The sequence below is a fragment of the Setaria italica genome, chromosome IX, assembly GCF_000263155.2.
Source record: "Setaria italica strain Yugu1 chromosome IX, Setaria_italica_v2.0, whole genome shotgun sequence".
In the NCBI taxonomy this organism is placed as follows: domain Eukaryota; kingdom Viridiplantae; phylum Streptophyta; class Magnoliopsida; order Poales; family Poaceae; genus Setaria; species Setaria italica.
The window spans coordinates 54,310,872-54,333,708 of NC_028458.1; the positions used below are offsets into that span (position 1 = coordinate 54,310,872).

A 22,837-nucleotide genomic window follows, 5' to 3' on the forward strand; every position below is an offset into this window, starting at 1 on the left:
TTGATCGACTTGATGATCGGAGGTTATATGCGGCGGTGTAGATGACGTGGAGATAACGTGGAGCTTTGATCGCTTGGTTGAGTCGATCGGAGGTGGCTTTGCACTGCATCCTCGTGTCATGCCTAGCTTGGGTATAATAGTTTTAAGTTGCATGCAGCGTACAGTGACGAGTGCGGCTTGGATCGATGGTCTGCACCCTCGTTCTGCCTTGTGCCTGGCAACCTCGCATGCATGCAGGACTGACTGTAACGAGGTTGCTGTTGAGTTGCTAAGTCGCTAAAACTAGAATGCGGCTTTCCTCCTCGAGACCGGCTTGCCGCGAGGATTGTTTCCACGAGGGTCGAGCTTGCCGCGGATGTCGGCGCTTGCCGCGAGGGTACGGTGGAGCTTGCTGCAGGTCGGCGCTGGTTGCTGCGAGGGTTCTTGCACCTAGGAACGAGGTGATGGACATCGTTAGAGGGTGCGTGTAGCTCCGCACCCATCTTGATTTAGATGCACCAACGTGCTCAACGTTTCCGAGACGAACCTCGTGTAGTAAAACACAAACCGTCAAAAAACAAGGTGTCAATCGATTTTTACTTCTACAAAGTCAAATGAAAGACATCGAAGGTAACAAGATTAAAGTATTTTATTCGAAGAAATGAACTATGACCCTCGTTATTTCAGTAGCCATAGCCCCTCGACAGTTGACTTTTTTTACGTCGGCAACAAGCTTAAAGTCATGTTCCTTGCCTGGGCTGCCAGCTTCGCTGTATGGTAATCGCTTTTAGTCGACGTCTATTCCTTTACTTTTCTACTCTTTTTTTTTAACCCAAGGGTGCTCAGCTAAGCATTTTGGGCTTTTGCAATTGAATAGAAACCTTCGATTGCTTGTAATCTCTTTTTCCTATCGTGAATTTTATTTCATGCGAAACTATGGTGGGCGTTACTGTTAGGATTAGGAATCCTGAATAGATAATAGGGAGAGGGAGAAGGTAGAAAACAAGTGAACAAGCGAACCAAATGAATAAATGATCAAAAATCCTCTCCTCCAAGCCCTAAGGCTCTATTTATATGGAGGAGGAGGTGGCTATTTATATTAATTCCATTGGTGGGGTCGAATATTACATGTACTAAAAGATCCCTGGATGTTACAATTGAGTCTCTAACCCTCACAAACCAGTGCTTAGACCCCATTTCAGACCTCTTTTACACAAAGAGGATCCCTAGCCTTAGACCTCCTAAGGTGCACCCCCAACACTCGCTCCTCGTTTCAGTGGAAATAATTGGTTTGCAGCAACCAAAATAAATCTTGTGTATTGTGTGTGTCGTCTTCAAATCTTTACCTGCATCACTGCATGTCCTTCTGTAAAACATGATTGCTCATCAGTGCCATATTTTCTTTCTACTGCTTTCAGAACTTATATCTTAAAAAAGTTAAAATTCTTGAGGAAACTAAGTGGAAGCTAACTAATGCTTTCCTGTTTACTACTCTCCATAGCGAAAGAACACTGACAGCACATCACTGAATTATTTTTAAGTCAAATGGTGAGAAACAAACTAAATAGTCACCAAATCATCGTGCCACAATGCTCACAAAGGCACACACGAACCTCATTTACTCCAAATATAGTAGTAGTGCCTATGTCCAAAATGTAGCAGGAACCACCAATTCAGAATTTCAGGTAAACTCGTCGTTCCCTCCAAGTTTAGACTCTCATTCGGCCATTCCAGACCACACATTTCGCAAAACCTGCAGATCCATGCATGCGACGTCCCCCCTTTTATCCTCTGCTTCCCCCGCATGCCTCAAATTTTAGCGCATTTCCAATCGCCGAGCCTCCAGGGTCCAGGATTCCGGTCCGGTCGCCGTGCAGCTAGCATTTCACGACCAAGCCGTTTGATCCGGCGGCAGCGAGATGCAGCAAATCCGGCCGGACATGGAGATGCAGCAGGTCGTCCAGCTCCGTGGCGAGCTACGCAAGGTGCGCGACGAGCGGGACCGCGCGCACCGCGTCCTGGAGGTTACCGACGAGTGGAAGTCGCTGGCCTCGGCCAACGACCGCACCACGATAGAGGCGCTCGAGGCCGAGCTCAGGGCGTCGCGGGAATCCGAGAAGCGGATGCTCGACTCGCTGGCGCTGCAGTCGAAGCAGCTCGAGCTCACCAAGATCTCGCTCGAGGAAGCCAAGCTCGAGATCGCGTCGCAACGGGAGGCCGTCAGGCGGCTGGAGTCCGCCACTCCCAGGACCCCCGTCTCGACGCCACGGAGCCGGCACGACCGCGACCTGCAGAGGGTTCACGGCGAGCTCCGGGTGGCGCTGGCGGCGGAGGAGAAGAGCAAGAAGGCGATGGAGGAGTTCGTGATGGCGCTCAAGGAGGTGAACGCGGAGCTGCACACGGCGAGGCAGCAGCTGGCGCGCGCACAGCACGAGGCGGAGATGGGCCGGCTGGAGTCCGACCGTCTGCACATGTCGGCGAAGCGCAAGGACGAGAGGCTCCGGGCGCTGTCCGACGAGGTGGCGCGGCTCCGCGCCGAGGCCGAGGAGTCGTTCGCGGCGTGGCGGGGCAAGGAGGCCGGGTTCACGGCGTGCATGAAGTCGACGGAGGCCGAGCTCGCCGAGTCCCGGCGCGAGAACGCGCGGCTCCTCGAGTCGCAGCGGTCGTGGCGGGGCGAGGTCGCCAAGCTCCGGGACATCCTGAAGCAGGCCGTCAGGGACACCAAGGTGGCCAAGGAAGCGCTGGAGGAGGCGAGGGCCGAGAACGCGCTGCTCAGGACCATGCTCGGCGACAAGGACACCGCCGTCAAGCGCACCAAGCAGGAGCTCGAGTGCCTCCGCATGAGCGAGGCCGCGGCGCGCGACAGCGTCAAGGAGCTGCAGAGCATGCTCTTGGCCACGTCGGCGAGCCCTACCGCCGCAGCCGCAGCCGCCGCGGCGGGGAAGCCGGACGCGGAGGAAAGCCCGTCGCCGCGTGCGATAAGGGTAGGGCCGCCGGGGCTGGAGAAGTACCCGTCGGACTCGAAGATAATGCCGCCGGCCGGGATCACGCGGCCGCGGCGCATGTCGGAGACCTTCGAGGGGTCGGCGTACGACATCTTCGGCTCCATGGACGACCAGAAAGGCGATCTGGGCGTGTTCTCAGGCATGCCGAGGTTGCCCGGGCGGCGGCGGGTGGTCCTGCGCAAGGTCGGCAGCTTGTTCCGGTGGAAGAGCTTCACGAACAAATAGCCAGAAGCTGGGATACAAATGTGCTCTTGGACTCTGTTTGGTGTATATTATTACGTACAGTAACTGTGTACATGTGACATCTCGAAATATACAGTGTATACTTCGATTACCGTGTAAACTGTCGAGAATGTGATCATATACAAGGCCCTTTGTGCGCAGCTTCTGCGGCCCAACGGGCCCTCAAATGGGCCCAGTCGCGTTTAGGCCCACCTGACTGTGACTCAAAGTTAGAGAAGAGGCCCGTCCCCAAAACGGCGCGCTTCCTTTTTCCTCCCCGCGCTTCCCCGACTGACTGCTCGCCTCTCGTCTCGCTCGCCCCTTTCGCTCGCTCGGTGCGCCGCCGCCGGCTGGTAATTAGAGTTCGTGCCATCGTCGGCGCACCACATCTTTCTCGCCGCTGGCGACGCCTCCCCCGCCAGCTTGGGCTGCAAAGCGCCGCTCTGCTCCCCCGCCCGACGCGCGCCCCCGGGAGGCGAGCCACCACCGACGCCCTGCTTCTCCAGACGCGACCCGCTCGGATCCGCTCTGAGCTTCTGACCGACGCGGCGGCTCGCCTCCGGCCCGTCGAGGACAAATTCGGTGGGGGCGGTGCCCCGACGAACCGAGGATTGGGCTCCCGGCTCCAGCCCTTCAACTGCGACCCCATCGAGGTGCTCGCAGATTCAGGGTAATATGACTTTCTTCTTCTCATTTTTCGTCCTTGATTTAGTGTAGGCTTTCAACAATTTGTGTTGTATATTCTGCGGGTGTAGCAATTTTAGCTATGGGAGTTTCTGCAATTTTACCCAAACCAGAATTGAGTGTGCCATTGGCTAATTTCAGAATGGAAGGGTAGTCAACCGCAAAGTTTATTTAAAAGACTTCACCCGCAAATTTTGTCTTAAAAAAATCGGACGTGTGATTCATGATATTCTTTTGGGCGGGAACAGGAGAGGAAGGCAAAAGGAGCCCCAAAGTTTCCCGCGCTTAGTCGTCCCCAACCCAGCCTCCAGCTCCAGATCCAGCCAGTGCCGCCACCGCACCCACTCGGCGCCTCCGGTGCGCCCCTTCCCCACCGCCCGAGCGCGATGGCCTCGACGAGGGACCTAGTCATAGCCTCTCTCTCAGCTGCGGCTGGCGCCGCTGCCGCCGCCGCGGCACTGCGCTTCATGTCTTCCTGCACGACATCCTCCGTCAGGCCCCAGAACCTGTCCCTCGCCACCAACGGATCTGCCGCCCAGCGACCGCCTAAGCAGTCGCCCTTCGATCCCACCAAGAGGGAAGGGTTCGTCCTCGTTGTCCTGCCCTCTTTGGTGGTCTGTAGCTGAGTTCAGCTCGTCATAAGTATCCTCTGTGAGACTCGTGGCGCTTGTTTTTGCAGGTATATCTCCTGGGACGATTACTTCATGGCGATCGCCTTCCTTTCGGCTGAGCGGTCCAAGGATCCTAATCGGCAGGTAAAGTACATTTGTGCTTGGGCTTAAAGGAAATGTGAACACTTGTGCTGGATGTGCATTAGCGTCAAAAAGCTGTTTGTGCAAATTCCTTATTGAAGCTGGAACATGCACAGGCAACAGGTAATGCGGGTAGGATTATGACAGAATGCTTGTTGATACATGATCAAATGGTCAAATTCTGTTGACCTGCGATTTTAGTCACACTGTACTGACAAAGCCTCTTTATACTTCTGAATTCTGATTGAATGATGCTCTTTTGATCCTTTAAACCTCAAGATGATTAATAAAATACCAGATTTAGCAATGACATTTTTTCTATTTTATCGTGAAACTTTAAATCTGTGTAATGAGCAATTCAATAAATCTTTCCAAGCTGAAAGCCTTTAAAGTGCTTCAAATTTTATAACAAGAAAGCACAGTGATAGACATCATGTGTACTTTATGTGACAATATCAAAATAAATTTATCGCTCTTTTTATGGCCTCAATGTTAAAATTTGTCACTTTGTGCTCAATTTGTCATACATGCAAGAGGGGAAAGATGCTTGTTTTTTCTTTTAAAAAAAGATCCTTGTTTTGACATCCTTTGTCTTGTTAGAAAAAAGGCATCCTTTGTGTATACATGAAATATATTTGTCTTAGTATAGCATGTAATGTAATTTTTTGTTTCTTTACCTATGTCATTATAAATTACGAATGGATTTATATGCCATCCATTTCACTCAGGTTGGAGCATGCTTGGTTAGCCAAGAGGGAATAATCCTAGGTGAGGATGAAGCTGCATAATGAGTTGTATACAGTTGACAAACCAATTTTTTATATAGACTGTACTGAGTATGTGTGTCTTCTCCATAATCTATGATAACCGTGTAAAAGCACATCCTCAATTTCTTGATATTATGCATTTGGTTATGCATTAATTTGACCACGAGAGTGCACGGTGTACTGGTACCATCATGTGCTTTGAGAATTGCTCAAGTGTCAATGTTTATTCCTGTGCTACCTTCATGTTGGATATTCACCAACCACACTATATATTTTCTGTCTTTAGCTGTCTAGCCATACTTTCGAAATTCATCCCAGTTTTGCTATTCCAATTGCTGGGTGCATTTTTGGACTGTGGTATGTTTACTGCAGTATTGGTAAAGCCTATCTTGTCTTATGAGTTATGACAATATGCAGCTTAGCTCTACATAGACTTGTTCTGTCTGCTGATTGCTGTAATTTCTGTGATGGACCTATTGTGGATTTGTGATGAATATAATTGTCACGACCAACTTCTTCAAAGCTGCATATAGTCTTTGATAATGTAACTCAGCTGTTTTCTAACCAGGAATTGGCTACAATGGCTTCCCAAGAGGTTGTTCTGATGACAAGCTTCCTTGGGCAAAGGTACATTTTCTCATCTGAGGTTCTATTTTGAATCTAGTAGCAGCTTGGGTCCATCGAATAGCAAGAGATAGAAGATTACTTCATAATCTAGTCAAATACCACATGCCAGTTTCAGAAGGCATTCACAGATTCACTCTCCCACTTTAAGGAAATCACATCCTTTACGTATGATGAAGAAAGCAATACTATTTTGCCAATTATTTTTCTATTTCAGAAATCTGCAAATGGAGATCCATTAGAGACAAAATATCCGTAAGTAATGAATTTCTCTCATCATTCCTAATCTCGTTGCTATTTTTATTGCTTTCATTGATGCACAGCAGTATTTTCTATACTTATAGGGATACTGTACTTAGTATGGACAAAACAATTTAAATTTACTCCCTCTAGTTCAAAATATAGGTCGTTTGGGATTCCTGATCATTTTTTTAACTTTGATCATCAATATGTTTTCTAATGATTGACAATATAAGATATATGTTACTAGATTCACCATGAAAAGTACTTTCAATATATTTAATTACCATGGAAACATTATATTTTCATAGAGATATTGTTCAAAGCTTCACCCGGTAGACTGTGTCGATGTCCTAAATGACCTATATTTTATATCGTGAGTACTTATTAACTTGTGATTTTAACCAAACTATTTTCATTGATCTTGATAGTAAGTGTATAAAAGTTACTTGCCTCAAATCTGATTTGAATATTTGATGAGGTAGCTGAAGTCTTAAGTGTAAATGTATACTTGGATAATTTTAAAGTGAGCAATGCGCAATAAATGGTTGATGAAGCGAGTCATAAAACAACAATAACACGGTGAGGATGGCTTAAGCTCCTCCGAAGCCGTGCATCTTGGATGGGATTTTGTATATGCACTTGCCAGGCAGTAGCCAGAAACAATATAGTTGCTTTGCTGTTTACAAACTAAAAATTGTCATACTTAGTTGCTAATTTTTGACTGAGTTGCTATCCACGAACATGTGCTTGCTTGTTTCCACTTTATCAGTTCCGACCTCAGTTTTGTTGCTTTAAAAGTTGTGAGATCATTCTGTATTGATTGATTCTCTATAGCTAATCTGGCTTTGTTGCACAATCCTGTGGTACAAGTCATGGATTTTATGTTGCTTAATTCTCATTATGAGGGAGACAAATTTTCATACTCAAAAGGAGTTTCCAGTAGCTTTGCTATATGCTAAATTCTAACGAATTATGTATATATTTTCTTCTAACCTGGCAGCTATGTTGTTCATGCTGAAGTTAACGCAATTCTAAATACAAATCATGCTTCAGCAGCTGGACAGGTTTGGTCCTTCAAGTCTCCAATATCAGTAACACATTTCATACAACTTCTATAGAAGCTTTACAGTTTCTTATGTGTTTCCTTTCTCTTGCAGAAATTATACGTCACCATGTTCCCATGCAATGAATGTGCCAAGATTATCATTCAGGTTTGTACCTTTGTAGGCAAATATGTTCAAGACTCATTTTGTTTGTAAGATTGTATCTGCAAGTTTCGTACTATGCATGCTGTCTTTGCATAGTAAACTGAAATATTAAGAACGTACCCTATTATAGCTTGGCTGTTCAATTTAAGAAACTTAAGGACCACTGCAAGCTCCCCCTGTTGTTTTTCCTCAATTTAAGCGAGGTTGCATAAACACTGTAGTTCAACAAAATGATTTAGTAGTTTGGCATACACATGGTATGTTCAATTCCCCATTCAGCCTCCTTCATTAGAGGTCTAAAAAGGAACAAAAATTAACTTTCTTTGTGTAATTTAATACTTATTCCTCGGGTTCTAACATCATCATGATCTTTGTTACAGTCAGGCGTATCTGAGGTCATCTACTTCGTCGAGAAAAGGATTGACAACTCAGCTCATGTTTATGTCGCCTCTCACAAGTTGTTATCGATGGCTGGTGTCAAGGTCCTCAAACCTGCCCATTTTGAGTCGTAGTACCTGATGTTGGCATGGATTAGAAAGCCTAAACACTTTCTTATGCACCTTCTGCACTGTGCAGGTTAGAAAGCATCAGCCGCAGATGGCACATATACCGATCAAGTTTCAGGAGCCATGAGGCTGGTACTAGTGAACGAATAAATGATGAATAAATGGCGCAAGATATCTGTTGATCGTGTCACTGGTGACAAGTGACCCTGACAGCCTCTCAGCTGGCATGCAGGTCGGATCACTCCCTTGCCCTTCAGGGAGCTGTTGTAACTTCTGAAAAATCATAAGGTTGAATTCGTACCGGTAATTGTATAGGCATTTCAAACTAACTTCTGATATCGGAAGCCGCTTCAAAAAAAAAAACTTCTGATATCGGATACTCCTAATTATTTGTGGTGTGGCTGTTGCGGTGTCCTATGGCTTGATCCTCTTAATCAATTCTAGTCGTTGCACGATGATATATGACATGTTCGTGAAGCCATTTCTAGTTCCTGGCTTCCTGCAGAGCGCTTGGGTCTATTCTAGCTCCTGCACAGCGCTTAGGCCAGGGACGGGAGTCGACGAACTGACCCGCCAGCCACCACCTGCCATGGTACCACTGGTCTTGGTGTCTGCCCGGCTTTCCACGTCAACTGAAGGAATCGCTTGTCAGGTCGTTCCCAAGTCGGCATCCGGTACACCGGTGATGACCCGTCCCGGTTTCAGGTGTCTGAGCCGGCCATTGCTAGCTCACTGCATTGCAGTTTCCAACTTCCAGCGTCCGTGTACGAACGATCGAGCTGGCCGCGACGGTTGCCCAGTGCTAGTTTATTGTATATCTGCATAGCTCATGCAATCAAGTGTAATCAGTCCGGCCGGTCAGATACAGAGTACGGTCAACTCAGTTTTTGTTTTCTGCACCCGTATTTTAGAGGCTTGCACGAAGGGCTAGCATTTCCCTCGCCACAGATTCTTATAGTTTCCTTGACCGAGTTTATGTAGGTGTTGTTTCGGTCATGCACGCTTGTATGAATATTCCTCCTGGTTTCGTCGTGGATGCAGGGTTGCGTATGTGATCAATTTGCTCATCAAACTCTGACTTGGTTATCTTAGGAGCTGCACGAGCACAAACCTTCTTCCTGAAACTCTGATTTGGATGAGCTCCGCTTCATTAACCTATGGCTTAATTAGTCACTTAGATGCATACAAGCTGTTAATTTTGGACAAGCAACCTACCTATTTCACTAAATAAACCCGCTATGACAATTTTCGAAGCAACACCTAATTTTTTTTCCAGAGTTTGTAACTTAACTTTTTTTAAAAATACAAACAGTTGACAAAATATATCGAGGCACCTTTGCTACCCGCTTACGCAGACAACAATGATAAAGGTTGCTTTACATGCCTGTCAGCCCTAATTATTCAATACCCCTAACCAATTATTTGTTCTGCCGTTCAAAATTATATGACTTTTATATGCCTGGCAACCCTAATAATTTAAAATAAAACTAATTAATTGTTTATTCTGCCTTTCAAAAACTATGACGTTTTGGAGAGGAATGTTGACAAGCACGGATACGTAGAGTTTATTCAAATCGTCATATGAAAATCTAGCTAGTTAGATTTTTTTACCAACACAAGTGTGGTCAAAGTCATATCATGGTCATAAGATGATGTCCACAGCGTCATTTTCCCTCTTGATCACAGCGAGTACAACTACAAACTAATCGAGGTGCAGTGGGGCTAGCAATGTGGCGGCAAAAGCTATCATCTTCGGAGCCTCGATCACCAGCTCCTTCTACACTTTACCGCGACATGATTGCCTTTGAGATTTGCCCGCGCATGTGGTGACTTCTCGTTCCAAGATTAGGCTCTCGTCTCAAAACCACGTATAACGATGGGAAGAATGTGCTCGATCCTAGAACAAGAAAATCAGTTACCTCCCCAGCGGCAACAACAGCTGATTTGGTGAGCTACACTGCCCAACCAAGCGGGATGGGCAGACAGAGTCGGGCCAGGTGCAAACAATTTGGGATCAGGACAAGCCAGCATCACATCAGAACGATATAACACCGGCAAAAGAGATCAAAAAAGCAAAAGGGACAGGCAGAGGATTCAGGACGCTAGGAGGAGCAAAACAACAAATGAAAAGGAGCACAAATCGCAGTCCTAGAAGATGCAACCTTGGAATACCTCATTTTGAAAAGGAAAAAGGAACTACAGTATGTAGCAGTCACAAAGGAAAATTGGCTTGTGGCCAACTGAGCATTACTGCAACCATCCGCTGTCCATTTCTTTCGTCGACTTTGCCTACTCCATAAATAGTTTTCATATATACATAAGTCGTCGGACATTCAGTACATGAATGAAGTATTCAAATGGAGAAAAAGATTTATACGCAACTTAATCATCTAAAAGAACATTAAGTTTTCAGATAATTCGCTAGCTGTTTCTAGAAAATGAAAATCGGTTTGATCCTTTGCCAATCCAAAAAATTTCTCAGGACACCAACTATACAAATCAAGCACTACTGGATACTGGAACATAACTCGTTGTTATTTTTCTTCTTCCAATTTTACAAATTAAGCATACACAATTTCCCCAAACAGTACAAAATGATCAATAATTTTGGCTTAATAATCTCTTGTACACAACCCAATTATGAAACCATGCAAAAACTCCAGATCAAGCACAAAAAGTACTTGAAAAAAATATGTACCGGGGAGTGATCGAAGGAGCTAGCTAGCGATGAAGAGCCGATGGATCGATGAAACCGGCCCAAGCGTGCGTGCATGGTGTCGTTGTCTGACGAGAGAATGAATTTCAGAAGAATACCCACTTGGACGCCGTCTTCTCCTTCATGGTCTTGGAGTGGAAGAGCTCGCCGCCGTCGCCGTCGCCGGGCTGCCGCCGCTTCTCCGCCCCGACGAGCCTCGACAGGAACCTGCCGATCTTCTTCTTCTTGCCGCTTTTCTTCTTCGTCTTCACCTCCCCCTTATTATTACTCCCCTTCGCCGATTCTTGCCTCCCTGCGGCCTGCTTCCTGGCAGCTGTTGGCATCAGCGGCTGCGAGAAGGCGGCGACGTTGACGAAGGAGGCGCCGTCGGAGGCCGCGCCGCCGACGACGTGGACCGAGCTGACGTCGGCCGAGAGCGCGGCGTGGTGCGGCGGCGGGGAGCAGCCGCCGCCGGAGGAGTACGGGGAAGTGGTCGCCGAGGAGGAGGAGGCGCGCGTGGTGGTGGTCGCGGACGAGGAGGCCGAGAGGTGCGCGAGGCGGTCGCGGAGGCAGTAGGGGCAGACGCCCTTGGACACCCGGTGCTCCGGGTGCCGCTTGCACCGGTCCTCCCACTCCGACCGCCGCATGGTCGAAACCTTCTTTCCGCTAGCTGCTGCTGCCTCTGTTGCCTCGGCGCTGGTTGTGTTGCGCCCTGCGCTGGGAGCCTAGGGTTTACGCCGTTCGTGGCTGGCGACGGGCGTGGCGCGGGGTGGTTGCACGGGGAGGCCGCGCGCGGGGAAGAGGAAGAGGAGATGAAGTCGTGGAGTCCGTTGAGGAAGGGGTGGGCCGGTGGGGGAAGGGGAAGGTTGTTGGAAAAAGGGCGGGGGCTGCCGCATTGAGCGAGCTGATATATCGCAGGCTCGCAGCTCCGTTCTGTTTCCGCTTTGAAGCCGCGTTTGTGTTCCTTCGGAGCCTTTCCACTTTTCCGCGAAATGAAGGGCTCAGGGGTCCCTATACGAAAGAGCGAGCAAGGCCAAACAAGTGCCTGTTATCTGGATGGCTGATGTGTAAAAACACGTGTTCACATTTGTCGCGAACAAAGGAGCATGCCACTAGTTTTTGTCCTTTTGTTATGCCACCGAGTTAACACCAGTTTCATCAATTTTTTGACCCACCCTTGAGAAGATTACATTTTTTTTTTATCATTCCAGCAATCACCAGCATGTGCCATTCTAGAAGGAATTTGTTCAATTATTAGAAAAGGGCTTCATTACAGAATAGACGGATGAAAACCTAACGACTGGCACTGCTGAAATAAACAGCTGAAGTCCGTTCGCATCGGCTGTTGGAGCGCGAAGAATCGGTCATCCGCCATGACGACTATCACCCATCAGTATCGTCTCTCCGGCCATTCCCTCACTCCGATCCGGCGATCGGTCACCACACACGTCCGCAGCAACGAAACGATTCCAGCACTCGCGCTGCTGACGCAAAAGGATGGGAGGCACGGACAAGCAGCTCGAGGGATAAGCGCGGGCCACGCACGCAGCGCAGGGGCGGTCAAAAGAAGCACCGGGCTTCCTTTAATCGCACGTCTTCCCCCAGTGGGATTTGGTATTCGCGACCTCCTCCTCCTCCTCCCACCTTTTATTCTACAAACACATCGGAAAAGGAAAAAAACAAACAAAAAAAAGAAGGCTCGAAAGGAGGAAAAGATATGGCCGGCCGGGAGCTCGTGGGAGACAGTGTGGCCGCCATGGCCCGCCGCGAGGCGCGAGCACAACCGCGTGCGGTGCGGGGATCCATTCGGACCATTCCATTTCCAATTCCACACGGCCTCCTCCCGTAGGAGGAGGAGATGAGTAGATGACAGGAATCGACGAGACGAGTAGCCGTCGCCGTCGGCGTCACTCGCCCGGGGGTGGACTTGACCGGTCAGCCGCGCGTGTGGCTCGCGCTCCGGCGGGCGGCGTCGGATGGTGGGGAGTTTGGTCGTTGCCCGTGTTCAGCGTGGGTTCAGACACCAGACAACCGGGGCCTAGCGTGTGCGAGCAGCAAGAAGCCGCGCCGTGTCTGGTGGTCTCGCGTCGGCTGGATATTTGGTAGGCAGGGACAGGGACGCGTGCGGTCGGGATGGGGCACGCGATCGGGACGTGTGCAAGGTACGAGCCGGTCTCCACCGGGGTTTTCATTCATTTGTTGCTGTGCTAGCAGCTGGACGCTGGCCGGTGTTACTGTTACCGTGCCGTCCGGGGAGGAAGGAATTGCGCCGTTGACTTGGTCGGCCAGTCAGTTGCCTCCCAACTCTGTTCGAGTTGACGTGCATTCATGTTTGTTTGAAGGAAGACAGGATCGAGGCTGCGCGTGCTGAGCGAGGCAGCGAGCATATATGCCCCGGCCGGCGCAAGTCGTGCCGGGTTGTTTCCGTTCCGTTGGTCGTCGGACTGCCGTCCGCCGGGGTGCACGTATTGTAGCGATCGCCGATTGGATGCTGTATTTGTCATCCTCTGCCTCTGCACTTGTCGCCAAGAAAAAGTGAAAAACAAACCATACTGCCTGGATTATCAACAAACAAAAAAAATGATACAGGCCTGTGTAATGGTGTGTGTCTATTATACTGGGTCTAGGCTCTACAGGGGCCGAATTATCATACCGACACAGGCTACACCGCGCAACCCAACAGGCCGGAACAACAGCAAAGTGGGTTTCCATGTAAATGCATTTGTTCAGACTTTTAGGGGGATTGGGCCATAAAATCTAGGAAGAAATCAAGGCTCGAAAAAATAAATGGGCCTTAACTAATCCTTTTGCACACATGTGTTTTTTTTTCCTGCTGGCAGTCCAGCAAATTTTGGGCCAAGTAATCCCTCAACTTGCAACCAAACATTCCAAAACGGGCTCTTCTCATGGGCCAATACATGAACGGGCCTAAACAGGTCACCCATCACGCGTCATGTTGTCAACATCCGTTCCAAACAAGATGATGACGCTGTCGCCGTCGGACGGGTCAAAGTCTCCGACGCGAGACGACGTGAACTGGTCATTGGGAGCTTAGCGGAGAGTGATCGGACTCGACCAGCTACCGGAAAGGAGACGAGCGAAGCGTTCTTTTCTCCTCCATCAAAGACGACAACAAGTCACGTCTTGCAACTCACGAGCAATTTGCCAATTGACCTTCCTGACTTGTTCCGATGCGCTCGCTGAACTGCCGAAGTTCCTGGAGTCCTGCAACCGCACCCAGCTGCCGATGTGGTCTGTGTTTGGCTGGTTGTAGTTGCAGCACTCTATTCCACCGAACCGTGGTGCCGCAGATGCGCGACGGACAGGCCTTCTATGCACGCCTAGCAGTCCGGCCTTCCCGGCGGAAGGGCAGCGAGCAGCGGAAGAGACGGCGTCCATGAAGAAACTCCCATGGATATCATCTCAATTCTCTGTCAATCCGCTAGCCTGTTCCGCTGACTTCCACCCGGACAGCTTCAACTCAGCGGTCCCGCTCCACGCAAACACACAAGAAGACCTCCGACTTCGACAGCACATCGACCGATCGTTGCGTTGGAGGAACGCGATAACTTCCAAGTACATGTTCGCCGTTCATGCCCCCGTCCAAATCCGCTTATCATCTGTGAGAACCCTGCTCGATCTTTGCATGGTTTTTCAAGGCTGAGGAAGCCACGATTTGAGACCTGAGCAAACAGCTTATGTAAAATGAATTTATATCCAAAAACTGTCAGGATACTTGAAAACCATTAAAAAAAACTGCTCCAACAGATTTGCTATGTGGATTGATATCCCTAAATTTTTTAGGTTATGATCTAAATTTCTCTCTCCTATACGCAAATATACCAATCCAAGTCATGGATGGCTCTTTTTTAGAAAAAGTCATCGATTGCTCTGCTCCCGGGAAGCTCCAATTGCGCTCGGTGGAAACTTCCACCCACTGTGCGCCGCCCCCCATCTCCATCTTCGACGCCAGATCTCGTGTAGAACTCACCTACCCCCTACCGGCCAGATCCCGTGTAGGCGAGGGCGAGCCTTGCCGTGGGAGCCGGCTCCACCACTCAGGTGGCGTCGTCGTGTGCTAGACAGTGAGCTCGAGGGGCCAGTCGTCGATTTGGCTGCCGGAGAACTCGCCGCCGTGCTGCTCGACCCGTCACGGCCCCACGCAACGCCGCCCGTCATCGAGCTGTCGGCCGCTGTGCTGATCGACCACACACCGGCACACCTCCACCCGTTGCATGGGCCCGCGTCGAGCCGTTGGCTGCGGTCTGGCTCGGCGCTGCCCAACGCCCGCCCTGGCCCCGCGTGGCGCTGCCCACCGCGGCTCGCGCCACCCGCCATAGCCCGCGCAGCGCCGCCCACAAGATATCCCAGCGCAGTGCCGTCGGCGGAGGAGGGGCCTTAGTGCAGAGGGCGCCAGATGGTTGGGAGCATAGGATGGCGGCGGGGTAGGAGAGAGAGGGCGGCGGGGCTAGGAGGAGAGGGCGGCGGTCGGGCTAGGAGAGAGAGGGCGGCGGGGAATTTGTGGATGTGGTGATGAGGAGGGAGAGGATAAGGAGAAGAGAAAGAGATTTTGCAAATTAGCCCCTGAGGAAAATATTGCACTTGCAGTGTTGCACTTGGAGAATTATAGGTATCCAGTTTTACTAAAGCTGTTGGAGAAGAGCACAAAATATATCTAAAAATCTTCTCTCTCCCGTACCTAAACAAAATTTAGGTCACCAATTTTACTAAAACTGTTGGAGATGCTTTAACACAAGAATATAGGCCAGGGCTCCTCTGCAGTACTGAGCTGCAGATGCTTTAACACAAGAATATAGGGCGGGGCTCCTCTGCAGTACTGAGCTGCAGCTTGGGGTCACTGACAGGTGAACTCATTCCCACATGTTAGTGGCCTAACTGCACTATGCAGAGAAACTGCTTCCACGATGAACTCGCAGTAGCGTACCGCGCTAGGTCCTATCGTGAGTAGGCGCCAATATATAGATGGAGGCTAATTTGCGAGACGAATCTATTAAACTTAATTAATCCATGATTTGACAATGTGGTGCTACAGTAAACATTTACTAATGATTGATTAATTAGGCTTAATAGATTCATCTCGGGAATTAGACTCCATCTGTATAATTAGTTTTATAATTAGCTCATATTTGATCCTCCTAATTAACTTCCGAATATTCGATATGCTATAAATTTTAGTCCGGACTAAAGACCCGAACACCCCTAAAGCTGCCTACATGGCCAACGGGTGTGCGACCCGTCCCTTTCTTCTTTATTTCATGACGTCTCACCGTATGAAATATCACCACTACTGCTGCTGCGACTGGCTCGCTCGGCGCGGCGGTGCCTTGTCATTTGCGATGCTTGTGCCTGTGCCCTACAGCCGACAGGGACGCGTACCAAACCTTGGGCATAACATAACTTTCTCCGGGTCCGATCGGCGACTTGGGACTTCGGGAGAAAGATGGGTCGACACGAACGAAAACCACCCAAACACTTTTCTAAGCGAAAGCCGGGCTTTTCCTCCTCGCAAATGACACCTGCGATTAGGAATTCTCTCCAGCTTACTATAAACGTTTATAAAGCACCACCATCTTTTCTTTACGTCTGTTGGTCTCAAAGGAATTAGACACCGAACCGATTTAAAGTTATAATGGGAATAATATTCACAATTGGAAAAATTGATCTCCCTTTACAACGGGTAGGACTCCCATTTTATAGCGATCCATGACCTACTTTACATTCCTAAAATGTCCTTACTCAATCACTATATTCCTAGGATATGCCGTACATGAAGGTTATTAAGGAACACGTGTATAAATTGAACTTTTCTACGTGGTCACGTTTCTCACGCCTTCCACCCTCTACCCTCGAGACTTCATCTTCATTTTAAGTTGATTATCCAGCCTCGAGGCTTCATCCGCGATCCGAGATGAACGCCCAACCTCGAGACGCCTGCTTCGTTGAGTCTTGTCGAGAGGTGTTAACCTCGCATTGTTCTTCTCTGAGCATCATTCCTGAGTAAAGAGTAAAAAGATAAAAGCTCGGTGTCCGGAACCGACTCCAAACACTCGAGGATTAACCCAGTGGGAGTTAACCATCATTGTTGTTAATCACTGCCCTCGAGTCTTTCCAAGAGTAGAGGTGATGCAAGGATACGAGATTAACTATTAGAGGTGCCTCCATAGAGTGTGCGAGGTTAGAGGGGTTCCGCTTTACTTGTTGCCGACCGCAACTTGCGAGGTTAATCTTGAGACCTACTAACGACGTTCGAGGATAACTGAGTTTTACTTCTCAGTTTGAAACTCGCGAGTCTAGAAAGGCTCAGCGTCTCTTTATATTTGATGTAGAATTTGCGAGGTCAAAGGGGTTACGTGATCGGCGCTCAAGGGTGTTTAGGTTTTGGCGATCCCCAACGAAGCCTCCTTTGCATTGCTCGTATGCTAATTCTAAAGAAAGTTTGCCTTTTGGCATCTCGCTTTCGACCCTCTTTTCAAAGCAATGTGTTTTAGTTTTCTTTTACAACGCTTCGTTTTCTTATCAAGATTTCTAAGAGGATACGGTAGTACATGTCTTCTGTGCGGTGGAGGGGGAACATGCCGCCATGTTAGCCAGCCGGTAGTCTCTCGAGCACCAAGCTGCCTCACATGCCATGAATCTTCCACTAACTTTGCCACCACTAGTCTTAGGTTGCCAACCTTGATTGTTTTCTCAGGTCATCTTCATTTCCAGGGCACCAAAGTTGTTATGCCCTTCCATAAACAAAGTGGGAGTAGTCTACTAATCTATGCATTTAACTATTAACAAAATCTCTCGTTGCGCTAGCGTATCAAAATACAATATCGGATTTTGTTTTTGCACTCGCGAAAGGGTGGCCACCAGCCAATAGATCGTTCAAAGAATCAAAGGTTCAAGCCCATGGCAATAGATCAACCCTTGATATGATAGATCCATGCCCCGCCGATGCCATGTCGTCGAGCATAGAATTGATCGCTCCATGCAATCCTCCTTTCTTGCCTCCTCCTATCGGCTGTCATGCCAGCACCTCCTGAATCTGTCACACCTAGAACGATAACCCCCATGTAGCCACTTAAAGTTGTCTTCACAAACTAAGTACCGCAGTTGATAGTTCTCACTTCTCACCAATCTGATTCACCATTTACGGCACCAAAACCAAATTTACCACCACCTTTATTCATAGTTATCCACAGGGGTGGATCCGATCCATAGGGCTGGAACCCGACGTAAATTAAGGAGGAGGAGAAGGACAATGGAGGAGGAAGGAAGAAGAAGGGGAAATAAGCCCCTTACACTTAGATATTTGGGTCCGTCACTGGTTATCCGTTCATCAAACACATATCCAAGCTATTGTATAGCTATTGTATGACTTAAACCGATAACACATATCCATGTACGACTTTAAAACGACAACACATATATCGAAGTCCTCGTAAGACTTTAGAGCAACACTTTCGCCACACAACCCACACTTGTTGTTTTGTATGGGTCCCTAATGGCTTGTTTCTTTAGAAGTCAGTTTTGTAGGTCATTTTTTTTAATCTTTTATGTTATGTAATTCCCCTTTGTTCTTAGGTACATTGGTGGTGTCCTTTTGTAAACTCTCATTTTTTTTCTCAATGAAATTCGTATTGTACATGCTAGTATGTCTATACTATAATGAAATAGCGTAGCTCTAGCTGATTGTTCAAAATAATAAAGGAGAGCACTCATTTAATTCTAGATGTGTTTTATTTCATCATATATCATAAATTTGCAGCCTGTGCTTATCATTTCCGATTGGCCCCTTGTATGCTCATCGCCGATTCGTTGCATCCAAGTCGTACACCTCAAAAGGACCAACGGTGGAGCAGTACAGCCTCTTTTTACAATTTTACATTTACATCCTCCATTAGACCATTAGCCTGACTCAAATTCACCGTTATTGTTACTGGCTACTGCTCTTGTTCCCGCCTTGCGTTGGATGTCCGCTAGCTTTGGGATCACTAGGTGCCTTGTCGGAGCCTAAGCTCCATGGATGCACAAGCACATTGCCTTTTTACACTAACCGTGGGGATCAAAACCTCGCTCACTCCCAGGCCTCGGTGCCGCTCGCGCACCAGCCGAAGTTGAGGCTGGAGGCGTGCTCCTCGGAGAAGAAGCTGACCGCGCCGTCGCTGCCGATCACGTCCGAGCTGGCGAGCCATTCCTCCGTGAAGCCATAGCCGCCGCCGGCCTTGTACGAGTCGTATGGGTACGTCGGCCCCTGCTGCCACTTGGTCTCGAACATGGGGAGAGGCGAGCAGCCCGTCGTTGCCGCCGACGTGTCCAAGAACGGCGGACCGAACCCGAGCAATCCAGGCTGCTCGAACGCCGCGCCGGAGTACGGCGACGCCTCAACGTCGTTGAACACCACGCTCGAGTCGCTGTCCGAGGAGCCGTCCTTGCAGACCGCCGCGCCGACCGTCGCCTGGCGCTCCTCTGCGGCCTCATTGGCGACGGCCTCCTCGAGCTTCACCGCCGTCTCCGGCCTGCTGGACAGCTTCTGCCTCAGCTCCCGTATCTGAGAACCGCGCCGAGAAGACACGAGTGAGTGACATGACAAGCAGACCACAACATGATGCACTTGAGTAGACGAAGGACCGGCGGCGAGAGCGAATTGTGCGCGATTACCTCGGCGGCGAGGGCGTCCTTGTCGCGGCGCAGCGCGTCGCAGTCGGCACGGAGGGCGTCGTGGCGGGCGCGCAGCGCGGCGAAGTCGCGCTCGAGCGTCTTGGTCTTCCAGCGTGCGCGGCGGTTCTGGAACCAGACGGCGACCTGGCGCGGCTGCAGGCCGAGGTCGCGCGCGATGCGGGCCTTGCGGTCCGGGTCCAGCTTGTTGTCCGTCTCGAAGCACCGCTCCAGCGCGCGCACCTGCTCCATCGCCAGGCGCCGCTTCTTCTCGCCCAGCCCGCACGCCGGCCGCGCCGCGCGGCCGCCGGCTAGCTCGTCCTCGTCGTCGTCCACGTCGTCGAGCTCGGCGTCGTCGTGCTCCATGTTGCGCGCCGTTAGGGCCTGGGCCTCGTCCTCCGCGAACGCCAGCTTCTCCCCTGCAAAACGCGCTTGCCGTTTAAGGGGCTGTTTGGATATGAGGTGCTAAACTTTAACAGTGTCACATCGGATGTTCGGATGCTAATTAGGAGGACTAAATATGAGCTAATTATAAAACTAATTGCAGAACCTTGTGCTAATTCGCGAGACGAATCTATTAAGCCTAATTAATCCATCATTAGCAAATGGTTACTGTAGCACCACATTGTCAAATCATGGACTAATTAGGCTTAATAGATTCGTCTCGCGAATTATACTCCATCTGTGCAATTAGTTTTGTAATTAGCTTATGTTTAGTACTCCTAATTAGCATCCAAACATCCGATGTGACAGGTGTTAAACTTTAACAGGGGTTTCCCAAACACCCCCTAAAGATGGCTCCTATCCTGCTCAAATTCCCAAAATTGCAAAGAACATTCTCTTGGCAGCTTTGTGTGACATCAAGTTTGTCAAATGCAACACATGGAATGCAGACAGAACAACGCTCCAATGTGGCAATGTCACAAGGCACAATCGCACATACTTTTCTACTCCACTAGTGCTAACTACGATGGTATTTTGTCACGGACATTTCGGGCGCCAGAAGTACAGAAGAACAGAGGAGGTGAGGCAGCAATTGTACTGTACCTGCTTCTGTGGATTCATTGCTGCTGGCGGGCCTCTTCGATTGCCTCTTCATTTGTGCTTGGCACTCCCAGCAGCTCGGGAAGGATTTGGAAATGGCGGCGATTCTAATTATGAGACGGGGCTAGGGCAGAGGCTTGGAAAGCAAGATGGCAGGCGCCGAGCTGCACGCACAACCGGGAGGCCTTTCCGGCCCTTTTGTTGGTCGGCGGCGACGGCCCGGACACTCTTCGTAAGCCGTGCTCTAAAGATGAACAAGTGGTGGAGTTCCTCTTCTTCCCTGGCGAGTAGGAGCGCAGGACGGATGTGAGAGGGGGGGGAGAGGCCACAGGGGCAAACGACTGATGCAAGCGGCCATGGGGCTCGTATAAATAAAAGCAAGCAGCTCGCCGGGCCGGGTACCCCGGTTGGACAGCGTCGCGATGTCATGTGCCAGAGATTTTTGTAGGATCCGTGTGTTGGCATTGCCAGCTGGGGCCAATGCCGCTTCTTCTGTCTTAAAACTAGACGCGAATTGAATTAGGTATCCGCTTCTTCTTCTTCTTCTTCTTTAAAAAATAATAAATGTTGAACTTTTATACAACTTATACAAAATTAAACAGAAAAACTATCTTTTATTCTTACAACATCCATGCTAGAAATAGCTCAGACCCAACGGTGAAGACAATGCTTTGTGTCGATAAGTTAGTTGGCCAGCCTCGTTGAAAACGGTTTTATGCTGGTGAATGTTGCTGCTTACCAAAATGCGAAAGCTTGTGTGTTGTATAGTTTGGGATATGTGACGTAATTCTGTATGAATTTGCAAAAACTAACTTATTTTAATTCGAGTGTACGACTCTTATGTGTCTATGTTTATGCAATAGTAATGGTTTTATTTAAGAAAAATTTTAGACTACAACAAAATTATGAAGAAATGTTATGCTACAATAAACATATATTAAATGTACACAACCATTTCATGCAAAAATCATAGTGAGCAAAGAGTTTTTTAATTAAGACAAAAGGAATGTAGAACCTGGGCAATTACCAGCAAAATTCAAGACAGCATCAACATTTCTCTATTGGAAAATAACATTTTAAAAAGAAGTCATAACTGCTGAGAGATTAAAGGGATGTACCTATTGTTTAGAGAACTAACCTCACACTCTCATGCAGAATACATAGCCACAAAGTATCTACAATGGCCCAATAGTCTAACCATGGTTACTTGCCGTAGTTCAGTTAACATGCAACACCGAACCAAATTAAACCAAAATATACTTAAAGTTTGTCCCCACTAAACAACTTTTTCTTCCCATTTCTTTTTTCTATCCCAAAAGAAGACTTGCTTTTCATCCAGGTATGTTGCCCTTTCAAGCAAGAAATGTCGCGCCGGAAGTCGCTGCTGTCAGCAACGCCAACTGGCACGTAGTATGCTAGTACAGTATATGAAAATACTGACCCTTGGTTGGATGTGAACCCAAGCTGCCATAGTCTACATTCTACAACTAAGCGCTGTACGTCCACGTCACGCCAGTTTCTTTTCCACGAAACTGATGAACGGTTCTTCACACACGCGTTAAGTAAGCTTCCGACAGACGGTCCGGAGCGAGCACCAATATTCCATTGAGATTTCAGCATGTGCACGACATCTAAGACACGACCTCTTGGCTCTCGCTGCAGTATTTGCCGCGATCGACGGTGCATGTTCTGTAGGAACCGGAGCCATGTTCAGCTTCAGCAGCTTCAGCCTTCAGAGACCACCAAACAAAGAAGAGTTGCCTGGTGAATCTGGTGGCGAAACGTGGCAGCCACTGTGCTGGCGGAAACGCCGCCACCGAGCCGGCACTTCCAGCTCAGAACCGCGCTTTCGGAACCGTCCCGGGCCCCACGGGCAGATTAAAAGTAGGACGACGGCGAGAGGGTGCGAGTGCGAGGTCCTAAAGTGCGGCTACCTAGCATGCTGCAGTTGGAGCTAGCCTAAAGGCTACTCCACAGCTTGAAAGCCTAGGCAAGTACTGCACATATTCGTGCCGTGCGCCGCGGCGTGTGCCAATGCCAATCCGGGCTCTCCCGGCGTTCCAGATCGATGGCATCGTGTTCGTCTTTCGCAGGGCAGGGCGAAAAATATCGCCGCGACGAACAGCGATGTCCACTCCAACAACGCAACTCCTTGCATCGGTTGGCCGTGGGCAACATTTCTCCTCGTCTGTCACGCATGGCCGTGCACGCGAGGCTTTGTGCTTATCTTATCCGATCCGTTGTAATGTTTGTCAACAACGTGATCCGGCCGGTTTGATCGACATCACGATGATGTTGCCCTGTGATGGTTTTACCCGAGTGTCAGAATGTGTCGAGCAGTAAACGGCTGATCATGACAGTTAGAAGCCTATGCTTAGCTGCATCAACTGCAGGAACGCTATTGTTTTATCGGCCGATCACGATCGTGCCCGTGTATGTCGGGC

General features: G+C 49.1%; 3 protein-coding genes and 1 pseudogene across 4 annotated transcripts; 2 read left to right on the plus strand and 2 right to left on the minus strand.

The window, feature by feature from the left end:
- Window positions 1-1,783: 1,783 nt before the first annotated feature.
- Window positions 1,784-3,304, plus strand: LOC101767610 (annotated as a pseudogene).
- Window positions 3,305-3,740: 436 nt separating this feature from the next.
- Window positions 3,741-8,405, plus strand: LOC101784719 (deoxycytidylate deaminase). 2 transcript variants are annotated; one of them, XM_022823502.1, is made up of 10 exons: window positions 3,741-3,876; window positions 4,139-4,473; window positions 4,570-4,645; window positions 5,371-5,410; window positions 5,978-6,036; window positions 6,146-6,288; window positions 7,277-7,340; window positions 7,434-7,487; window positions 7,865-7,966; window positions 8,061-8,405. In XM_022823502.1, the coding sequence occupies exons 2-10, from the start codon at window positions 4,277-4,279 to the stop codon at window positions 8,115-8,117; spliced, it is 792 nt and encodes a 263-aa protein (XP_022679237.1). In that variant the 5' UTR covers window positions 3,741-3,876; window positions 4,139-4,276; the 3' UTR covers window positions 8,118-8,405. The 2 variants fall into 2 exon arrangements, with proteins under 2 accessions (XP_022679237.1, XP_004985406.1); XM_004985349.4 differs by having other exon boundaries at window positions 6,251-6,288.
- Window positions 8,406-10,444: 2,039 nt separating this feature from the next.
- LOC101785110 lies at window positions 10,445-11,655 on the minus strand. The gene has a single exon (XM_004985350.3). It carries the CDS (start codon window positions 11,330-11,332, stop codon window positions 10,793-10,795), a length of 540 nt encoding a protein of 179 aa, XP_004985407.1. The 5' UTR covers window positions 11,333-11,655; the 3' UTR covers window positions 10,445-10,792.
- A 6,754-nt stretch (window positions 11,656-18,409) lies between these two features.
- Window positions 18,410-20,747, minus strand: LOC101785512 (homeobox-leucine zipper protein HOX13). The gene is made up of 3 exons (XM_004985351.2): window positions 20,397-20,747; window positions 19,353-19,768; window positions 18,410-19,242 (listed from the first exon to the last, which is right to left on the minus strand). Exons 1-3 carry the CDS (start codon window positions 20,446-20,448, stop codon window positions 18,769-18,771), a joined length of 942 nt encoding a protein of 313 aa, XP_004985408.1. The 5' UTR covers window positions 20,449-20,747; the 3' UTR covers window positions 18,410-18,768.
- Window positions 20,748-22,837: the final 2,090 nt, after the last annotated feature.